The sequence below is a fragment of the Macrotis lagotis genome, chromosome 6 (assembly GCF_037893015.1).
Source record: "Macrotis lagotis isolate mMagLag1 chromosome 6, bilby.v1.9.chrom.fasta, whole genome shotgun sequence".
Classification (NCBI taxonomy): domain Eukaryota; kingdom Metazoa; phylum Chordata; class Mammalia; order Peramelemorphia; family Peramelidae; genus Macrotis; species Macrotis lagotis.
The window spans coordinates 87,135,710-87,146,686 of NC_133663.1; the positions used below are offsets into that span (position 1 = coordinate 87,135,710).

Below are 10,977 nucleotides of genomic sequence, written 5' to 3' on the forward strand. Positions count from 1 at the left end.
ATAAGCTGAGTGTTAGAAATTAACTTTGTTGCCTTGTAAATTGAACATCAATAGACACATTCTGGAAAAAGACTTCTCTAACAGACGTATTTAAAAACCATTGTAATTTTTAATTTAAACAGAGTCTCAGTCAAATCATTCTTATCAGTCTGATAGTGGAGTTTCCGACACCCAGCCAACAGGACATATTCGTTCCCAAAGTATTGTGAGCTCTATCTTTTCAGAAGCTTGGAAACGAGGAACTCAGTTGGAAGAATCCAGCAAGGTAATAAGCTTGTTTTTAGCCTGCATAACAAATCTCATGATGCTTTAATGAGAAATAAGACAGAACAACATTACAATGAAATCTTTTTTTAAGGAACTCTTCCTTCTTAGTTCTGTTTTTTTCTCAATGTCTTTATGATTATGGGGAGTCACTATCTTATGTTTAAATAGATGTTATCAGATTATTTAGTCGTGGATGATTCAGGGTGAATTTATTTTGTTTGTTGCTCATTAAGTCTCTTGTTTCACTGAATTTCTTGATTTTCTTTTTTTTTTACCATTTTCCTGCTCTAATTCATTATCTTTAAAATTTGTTGAATTGGACGGTTCTTCCTGGACTATTATTAAATCAATAGAAAAGTCTTCGATGTGGATTTTTTGAGCTGAATGTCTAATCCAGTGATTCTCAAATATTTTAGTTTTGGTCTCAGGAGCCTGAAGAGCTCTTAATTAATCTTATTCATAAAATATACACACACACACACACACACACACACACACACACACACCTATTTACCTGTATTGATATTAAAACTGATAAATTTTTTAAATATTTATTTAAAATAATAAGCCATTGCATGTTATTACAGTTTTTTAAACTATAACTTTTCTCAACAAAATAGTGAAAAGATTGGCAATATTTTACATATTTTTGCAAATCTTTTTAATATTGGGTTAGTAGAAAACAGCAGAATTCCCAAATTTCCATCCATTCCTGCATTCAATTTGTTGACGCCACAGTTGGTGGAAAATGATGAAATATTTTAATAGACAAATATTGTCTTAGTTATTATTATGAAAATAATTTTGACTTGAGGACTCTCTGGGGTCCATGGACCAAACTTTTGAGAACCACTGGTCTAGTCCAGTCACTTATTTTACAAAAGAAGAAACTGAGATAAAGAAGTTGACCAAAGGGCCCCGAATCACATCTCAATAATAAGCCTCCTCTTTAAAACATCCAGTTCAAGAACTCACAACATTTCATGCAGCAGTCCATTTCCTAACTGCTCTTTCAGATAGGTTTTTATTCAGTCATTATTTTCTAAGGTTTTTGAGCTGAATTACTTATACAAATGCACTCATTAATTGAGTCAAATTGAAAATTTGTCATAAGTGATGCTAATTTGCTTACCTTCTAATAGTAGAACTCTAATTCAGAAAACTATTATTGGAAGTGTTTAAGAAATAATTAGTTCTGATGAATCAGGAACTATGCTTCAGGAAATTCTACTAACTCTAATTTCCAGAATAAAATTATCTATTTTATGACATTTTTAATGATGTCATCCATATAAATTCTGACATGTAGAATTGCCCCAAAACAAAGATCCAAAGTTTCGTTTTAAAAGGGTTCTTGTCAGTGCACAATAATGCACAGTAATCTCTTCCAATCAGTAGAAGGATTTGAAAAGAATTTTCATGTCAGAAATTCTGGCAAGTCCCTTTTGCAGCTTTGTGAGCTTCTCTCCCCTTCCTGTGTCTCTCCGGTTCCTCCTCAGCCTCAGAGGCGCAGGGTGATGGCCAGCCCAGCCGAGGCGCCCCACGCAGCCTGCAGCTAAGGTCTGCGACTCTTCCTTCAACGCCCTTTAACCTGAGTGATTCCCAGAAGCAGCGCTTCCCGACTAACGCTTTAGTGATGTTGTGATGCCCCTCATCCCTTAGCTTCAGTCTGGTGATTAGAAATCTAACAGATTGGTTAGAAATCCTTTGTGATGTGATATAAATAAATCTTACTTTTGATCAATTGTTATCACATTTTAAAACTCCAAAGGACACGCCCAAGTTATTTCAAAGGCAGAAAAGAAAGCAGCTCTTAGCCAGGATAGTTCTGCATCATTTTCAGAACTTTTTAATCACATCCTTACATTATTAAATTAATTAACGGAGGCATTCACTGACATTGACTCTGGAGTGCTGTGTACATCCTTAAGTCATCAGCAGACTCCCCCCCATTCCTTCTGGATTTCCTCTCCTCAAACCTGTTGAGATGATTCTCATTCTCTCCTTACTTTTTTCCTATATAATAATGATTTTTTTTCCTTGTCGCTTACTATAATGTTCATGAATCATTTCTTTATGTATTTTCCAGTAAAACAAATATAAGGAAACTCTCCCCCCTTTACCTGCATTGCTGGACTTCTGTGCATGTTGGATGCAAGTGTCTCGTACGAATCCAAGTGTGTGTGTCGCCTGACCCCGTGTGACTGTGCACGCTGCTCCCATGTGCGCACACTAGCACCAGAACCATCCTCACTCATCGAGAGGCCGCCCCTCCCGCCCTGCCTTGGCCCGCGGCCGCCCCCCTCTTCCCCCCTCCCCCCCAGCTGGAGAGATAGCCTTGCTCTGCCAGGCTTCCCTCTTCCTTTCATCTGGTCTGTCCATCTTCATCCTCTTGCTCCATTTTCATGCATGCTCCAGGCTCCTTTTTTCTTTCTTTCTTTTTTAAAAAATAGATAAGCAAATCAGAACTGAACTTTATAACCTTTTTTTTGTCTCCCTTGTCTCCCTTTTTTTATACTCCTTTTAGGCCAGAATGGAGTCTTTGAACCGACCTTACACTTCACTAATGCCCCCTCTATCCCCACAAACCAAGACGGTTACCCCCTATACTGCTTCTCAACCATCCCCCCCTCTCCCACCCCCTCCGCCCCCACCCCCGCCCCCTCCGCCCCCACCCCCTCCCCCTCCCCTCCCCAGCCAGGCTGCCCCCCCCTCAGTTTCAGCAGCCACCATGTTTGTCAAATATAGTACAATAACCAGGCTGCAGAACGCCTCGCAACATTCGGGGCCTCTCTTTAAGCCCCCACCACCTCTGGTGACACAGCACGGGTCTTCAGCCTCCCAGTCTGGAAAACCTCAGCTGCTGGTGCCTCCCAATGGGGTGGTTCCACCTCCCCCACCTCCACCCCCGCCTCCTACGCCAGGATCGGCTATGGCGCAGCTCAAACCGGCCCCATGTGGCCCATCAGTTCCCCAGTTCAACCCCCCACCTCCCCCTCTGAAAATCCACCAAGTGCAGCAGAATGTGGTCCAGGCTCCTCCTGCCCCCCCACCCCCTCCTCCTGTTCCTGCCCCCCCACCTCCTCTGGCCCCTCCCAAACCCCTGGTGACTCCCCCACCAGCCAGCACTAAAACTGCACCACCTGCTGTCATGCCAACCCCACACTCTGTGCTCACCCCTCCAGTTCCCCCAGCCAAAAAGCAGCCAGTTTTTCCCATTTCCCAGATTCCACAGTCCCCTCCTGCTCTTCCTAATCCAGTGCCCCCACCAACATTACCCAAACAGAGCTTCTGTGTCAGACCACCCCCTTCCCCACAGTCTCCGGTGCCGTCTGTAGTGAAGCAGATTGCCAGTCAGTTCCCAGCTCCCCCCACCCCTCCTGCAACAGAGCCTCAGCCTCTGAAGCCGCTGCCCCTGAGCGCGGCCCCGCAGTCCCCACCTGCTGTGAAAGCCAAGCCCAAGTGGCAGCCCACCTCTGTGCCCTCCCCTGACTTCCCTCCCCCTCCCCCTGAAAGCATCCTGGCATTTCCACCGCCACCAGCAGCCACCCCAGGGGTCTCTCCCACCCCTGATAAAAGTGGATCTCCAGTCAAAAAGACCAGCAAGACTTCTAGTCCGGGGGGGAAGCGACCACCCCCGACACCACAGCGAAACTCCAGCATCAAATCTAACAGTTGTGCAGAATATCAAGAGTCTAAAAGACCTTCGGTGGACAGTCTGGTTAGCAAGTTTGCGCTCCCATCAGAACCCTCAGGGTCTCCCAACAAGGAGACGCCACCACCTCCTGCAGCTCCACCCAAACCTGGAAAACTCAATCTCTCTGGAGTCAGTCTGCCAATAGTCCTCCCCCAAGGAGGCGTTTCAGCAAAAGTCCCTGTTCCGAGTGGATCTGGCAAGGACTCAGTGGTAGAATTTCCTTCTCCTCCTTCAGATTCCGACTTTCCGCCACCTCCACCTGAAATAGAGCTTCCCCTCCCCCCAGTAGAGATTCCATCAGTATTTTCAGGAAACACCCCTCCAAAAGTGGCCGTTGTTAACCCTCAGCCACAGCCATGGTCCAAAACCTCAGTGAAGAAAGCGCCTCCACCCACGAGACCTAAACGGAATGACAGTACCCGCCTCACCCAAGCGGAGACCCCCGAGCCCCAGGTGGCTGCCACGGTCATTCCTCAAGTGCCCACTTCTCCAAAGTCTGGCCTTAGTGTCCAGCCTGGATTCTTGGCCGACTTAAATAGGACACTGCAACGGAAGTCCATCACTCGGCATGGCTCCCTCTCTTCTTCCCGGATATCCAGAGCAGAACCAACTGCCACCATGGATGATATGGCATTGCCTCCTCCACCCCCTGAGCTGCTCTCTGATCCCCAGAAGGTTGGCTATGGAAGTAGTCATATCTCGGGCTATGCAACACTGCGGAGGGGACCGCCCCCTGCTCCCCCTAAAAGGGACCAGAACACCAAGCTCTCCAGAGACTGGTAGCTGCTCTGGGATTCTGGAGAATTCTTCATTCGGCTCATCTCACCTCTAATCCAGGTGGTCAGCACCTCCTTGTGTGATAATGTGATCACAATGGTGTTCAGCTGTAGCAAAGGGTAATTGTAAACATTCCTCCCATGCTGCATACTTAGTCCAAAAATGGGTGTGTGTTGTGGGTAGGAGGCTGTGGAGGAATGTCTGTGTCTTATCCCTTGATGTTCCTTTTTTTTCTTCCACGTGGATTGGACCAAAAACCTTTCTTACTTTTCTGCATTGGGGTATTTTGTAGTGTCTGTCCATGTGCAATGAGACTCTGTTTGTGCATGTTTTATAGTATAGATTGAGTAAGTTTATAATGGGACATTTCTCACAATTATAAAAGACAACCAGAATGTTTGGCCTACCTAAATTGTTTGTGTCTTTACCATCAAACACAGGGAGGGAGTATTTTAAGCCAAGAAAAGTAGCTCAGCACCTCAGGAGTGATAACACCAAGACAGTTTATGTGTAGACATGATGCAAGAAAACATTCTGGCTTTAAAAACTAGAAGAATGTTGAAATTATTGGGTGATGTGGAGTAAAATTAATTTCTGCCACAGATAGCCTTCTAGGATGTGGCATTCCATCCCTGAGGAATAAGAGATAAATTAATAAGCTTTGACCAGGAGTACCATTTGGATCTCTTCCTTGAGCTTCATGAAGCTTTTCATCAAGTTTGGGTCTACATTTCTTTGGTTTGATTCATTAAGATATTTATGTCTAGTTCCAACCTTCTAATGATGTTGATATGTTCCAGGGTACTATAAGTTATCCTTTCATGTGCTTTACGTAGCTGTATGTAATACCTATCTCTACATAATACGGTCACCCATTACACAACTAGATCTTTGCCCAAAAACCATCTCAAGGGAGATTAAATACCTCGTTTATTTCTGCTGCTCTCCCTAGTAAGAGTGACCAGGGGCCTCGTCTTAGCCAAGTTAATGTAAGCCTCTAGTTAATGGATGCAAAAATCCATGGATATTTTCTGAATCTTATATGGAACTTGGAATATCATTAGACTTCCAAAGGGGGGCGGGGAACAAATCAGAATCCTGTCTTTAGCTACCAGATAGTGATTGGGATGTCAAATTATGAGTCCTTGATAGTGGTCCCCCTATTGTGCATGTGCAGCACAGCATGAAATCATAGTAGAATGACTCCAAATTTAATATTGTTCCATGTCAGTTTTATTGTGAGGGAGGAGGAAGGAATAGACGAGCATCTTCATAAATTCTGACCTATCATCTTGATCTTGGGGAGAACATGATATAACTTACTCCACAAGCATGAACAGATATTTGTAATGATGAAAATATCCAAATGATAGTCATCTTTTGGGGAATAGGAAAAGATTGAGCAATTTTTACAAAAAATCTAGGATAAAAATTTTCTCCCTTAGAAAGCAGTGCACTCTAACCAAAGTGATGAGCAAAATGAAAGGAAGCAGCCCCTCCATTGTCACATCACCATTCTCCTGTGTTCATATAGTTTGAGCAATAAGACCAATTGTGCATTTTAAAGCAATGCTACTTTAAAAAGCATATTTTTGTGTATTTTCAGTTGTTCACAAAGCTCCGTGTTTAACATTTATGTGCTTATAAAGTGTCCTTAAAAGCATTTGCATTGTTGATTCTGAAGCAGGCCCTGGTTTAGCCAACCAACACCGCCTTTGAGAAGGCTCAATTGCTAAGCTCTTGTCCCTGGCTGCTGCCAGCATTCTTCTCGCCATCCTCCTGCAGGTGTGTATTGTAAGGAAGACCTGCCCTATCCACCTTCTCTCTGAGGTCAGAGTATTAAGAATCTGAATCCAACTCTGTTTAGTGCTGGGGTCAGCTATAGGGGTGGGAACAGAGGACTGCTTTTCCTATGAAAATCAGGTCTCTTCCTTCCTCCCTTGGCCTTCAAAGTTTTTCTAGGACTATTATTACAATTTGGACAAGACTCTAATAAATAATATTCATTCATTGTCCCCTATTATCCATTAGGATTCCCACCTTTTTCTGCCTTCAGCAATGGCCAATAATTGTCATTTTCCCTTAAGACCAAGAACTCTTTGAATGAACACTAATGGAAGTTTTTGTTGGCAGAAATGCCCCAGACCTGTGGTAAGGAACACATTGCAGCAAGGAATTAGGAATGATTTTTTTAAGCTTTGGCAGTCTTGGTTGACCATGTAACCATTTCTGTCTTTCAGCTTAAGTTTCATGTATTTTCCTATGTAGATGCAGGAAACAACAACTATAAACCAAAATGAAAGTTCTTAGTAATACTCTGAGAGTTTATTTTATTCTTCTATAAGATTTTGTTTTGGGTTTTTGCTGCTGATATTTTAACCTTTTCCCCCCCAAGGAGCTTTTAGGGGAAAATTAGGGGGTTCTTAAAGGAAAAAATAAACCTCAAACCTTTGATTTTATGTATGTAGCCATTCATTTTTCTCTGTAGGTTCAGGGAAATCTTTACTGCCAGATGACACTAGTACTGTGCCTTCCTTTCACTGCCTCTGCTAACAAACAGTTCCAGTCCAGCATCCTTTTTTCCAGCTGGAAATCTGGCTTGGCAGCATTGACTCCAAGGACCTCAAACAGTTGAGCTTTAAATTACTGCTTTAGACAGCAGTGCAAATTGGTGGTTATTACACATACTAACCTGCTTATCACCTACAAACTGTACCATCAAGTTTGAACTACAGCAGGATCAATTCTCTCTCTCTGGTAATAAATGTAACATATGTGGGGTTTTTTTTTTAACTTAAGCATGTTAATTGTAAACATTAAAATATTTAAAAGATTGGATGGGATCTAGTCTTGGAAATTAGCATTACAGTTTTGCCAGTGTGGCTTTTGGTCATTGGAGGAAAATAATCTGGTTTCTCTATTCCTCTCTGTTTGAGGCAAGTGCTTAATATAAAGTTGCTATAACTCACTAACTAGATCATATTTTGCAAGAAGTTGCTTTTTTAAGTGAAAAAAACAAGTCCAAAACAAATTACTGGAAAAAAGAAAATGTCAAACTATGCCTTATATTGATACTTGATTGTTCTTGAAATTCTTTGTGCATTTTTCGCTGTCTTTGACTTCCATAGAATGATAGTCCTTGTCACTTCCAAGGAGTACATTTGCTGAGAGCCGGGTTATGATCCAAACTTGAAAATACTCCTTGGTTGAAATAGTTTTGCACTCAAAATAACTATACCCAGAATGGATCTGTTAACTTATCCATGATGAACTCTTTGTAAAATACAAGAAATATTCAGGGAAAGTGAACTTCATTATATTCTACAAGGAAGATGAGAGTCCAAGGTAGCATCCTGAGCATGTTCTTCCTCCTTGTGATTGAGTACAACTGGCACAACCTAGTACTAAAGGATATAAATGCCTTTTTAAATTACACTCACAAATGCAGCAAATATGGGATGAATGGGTTGGGCTGGCCAGTGGCTGCTTGTGAACTCCTTTTTTCCTCAGCTGAAGAATGTGAGTTGGGGTGGGGTGGGGGTCTTTTCCAAAAGCCCTAGCAAGGGTTTTTTCCCATCTGTCTTTGGCGCTTTATTCCCCCCAGCTATTCCCCATCCAAAAAAAAATAGAAAAAAAATTAAGATAATTTCTTTTCATAAACTGTACCTAGTGTTTGAGTATAGCAAGTAACACATCCTATGAACCTCTACATCATAGGTGTGCCTCTGATTCAGCAACCTAAACATGGCTTACACAAAAGATGAGGAGGCATTGATTTCACCTGGGATCTTTTTAAAATATAAACAACCTTCTGATGAATGCATTGACTGTGGCAAGAAGAATACTTGTGTACACATTTTTTTCCTAGTAAAATACACTTGAAACGGGGTCCAAAGAATGGATATGAAAACTAATGTCTTCCATTAAAGATGATGGATATCAATCCTTTAGGATACATCTTTCATTAAACTCCGAAAAGAGAATATTTGGGTTTTCATTCCCCCAGACTGTACTGTCCATTGGCATGTCAGAAATTTAAATTCATGTCTACATATATAACTAAGAGTACAAAAAAAGGAACTAATTATGTAATATATTACATAATAATTACATCTAAAGAAAAAAGTTGACCTCATTCACACTGAATGTAAAAAAGAAAAGATCTTGATTCATTTGAGCTTCTTGGATGAAATAGTGTGCCAAAATACTAACCAGAGTCACTATATACCTTGAAAACCCTTGGAGGAACAATACTGTAGAAATCACTTAAGTGAGTGAAGTTACTCCATGAAGGCTGATGAAAGGAAGGGTTCTGTTGTCCAGGCATAGCAAAAATGAAACCATGGCTATCTCACTAGTTATAAACATCGCCAAAAATGGAATGACTTTAGCCATGAGTGTGTTTAGTGAGTGAGTTCAGGGCTGTGTACCAAAGATGTATTAAGTGTTAGGAAAGCCAAGGAAAAGGTAAAAGTATTGCATCTGAAAAGAATTATCAGCACAGAGGTATAAACTGTACTTTTTGAAAATGGACATCTGGTGGGTGTTTGTTTCCATAAGTAATTTGACATGAATAACTGAATCTAATAGCTCCTCTTTTTAAGATATTCTTTGATTTTGAAGAAAACCACAAAAGTTCACTTAAATTTCTTCCTATTTTTCTATCCTTATTAAAAGATTGACATTTGGCATAGTTTAACATAATTTTTGTAAACTTAACACTTCAATCATAATCACTCCCCTAAAATATTATTTTCTTTATCTCTTTAGAAAAGTCTTCAAGAAACAAGCATTAAGTGGTATATTTCCTATGATTTTGCGCAGCTTCATTTTAACAGCCATTGATGGATTTCTATACAGAGATGCACATTAAAAGTCGTTAGTCTGTGCAAAAGTGTGTACTAGATGTAAATACATTCATGTTTACCACTTTTTAAAGAAATTGCACCTTTTATCTTTAAATGGGATTGCCTCTCCCATTTCCTATTCCTCCCTCACCCCAATCTCTTAACCCAATACTGGGGGACAGGGATGGGGGAGGGATGCTCTTAGAAACTCTGACTTTGGGAGAGCTTTGCCATATATAAATATATAAATATATATGTATGTATAAATATACTTTTTTAAGCATGGGAGAGAGGACAAAAGGAACTACATTATAAAGGACCTGATATACAAAAGAATATGCACAATTCAATAAGGATGTAGTTAAATTCAATATTTTTTTTGTCTTGTCTTTTGCATAACTGTATGCTCTTATTTCATAATGTGCCTTGCTCCCTGATTGTGTGAAAATATAGAGAGATATATTCAGTACTACTGACCATGTTTTCATTATACTGCTGGATTAAGTTATTTTACTGAGTCACTCTCTTGCCAATTATTGTTAGTAAACTATTGTAATGGCTTAGGATGGTGATCATGAGGTCAGTGTAAATTTTTTTTCATTTACATGTTTCCATTATGTAAGTTTACTGAAACCTTAATAAAATATTGGCTTCATCTATACATGGGTTTCTTTCACCCCCCCTCCCCAAGCTGATCTGCAAATGTTCACATACCCAAGTGACCAAATAAATTGGTCTTTTTTCTAGTACCATGATTTTAAGTAAGCCATTTATAGTCAAGGATCTTAATTTTTTGCTTCTTTTTTTCAGGACCCAATAACACATGAATTCTAAACATAAATGGGGGTGGCTAGGTGGCATAATGGATAGAGCACCAGCCCTGGAGTCAGGAGTACCTGAGTTCACATGTGACCTCAGACACTTAATAATTACCTAGCTGTGTAGCCTTGGGCAAGCCACTTAACCCCATTGCCTTGCAAAAAAACTTTTAAAAAAAAAAGAACAAACATAAATGGATATTGGAAATAGCAGCAGCCCAAGCATCATTTCTTTCCCTTAAGTTGTTTAGAGGCAGATGGAAAGTGGAAGAAGGCAGTGAGGGGAATCACTCAGCATTAGAAGGGTGAGCCTGTTAATTTTGGACATAGGTTGAGTTGAGTACTGAGCTAACTTATTATAAAAAGGAACTTTATTTGAAAAGTTTAGTTTTCCCTTCATTTGTACAAGCATATTGACCTTGCTACTTTCTTCAATAAGACTAAAAAGGATACTCAGCCAGTTTTACAAAAGGGCAATTTTAGCTTAGAACAAAGGTTAAAAAATATCCTGAGTCATGTGGCCAACATGTATCTGAACCTGGATTCTTCCTTGACTCTCCATGGTTGGTAT

At 40.7% G+C, this 10,977-nt stretch overlaps 1 protein-coding gene across 6 annotated transcripts in view; it reads left to right on the plus strand.

Annotated features, from left to right (window-relative positions):
* The window catches only part of RAPH1 (Ras association (RalGDS/AF-6) and pleckstrin homology domains 1), a 102,745-nt gene extending 92,498 nt beyond the window's left edge, over nt 1-10,247 (plus strand). For 4 of the 6 annotated variants that reach the window (XM_074191575.1, XM_074191577.1, XM_074191576.1 and 1 more), the window contains 2 exons: nt 123-265; nt 2,795-10,247. In XM_074191575.1, the coding sequence (XP_074047676.1) occupies nt 123-265; nt 2,795-4,747 (2,096 nt within the window). In that variant the 3' untranslated portion in view covers nt 4,748-10,247. Of the gene's footprint in view, nt 1-122; nt 266-1,766; nt 2,333-2,356; nt 2,771-2,794 lie in introns of those variants that run through there. The other 2 variants (XM_074191579.1, XM_074191580.1) reach the window with 2 other exon arrangements.
* Nucleotides 10,248-10,977: the final 730 nt, after the last annotated feature.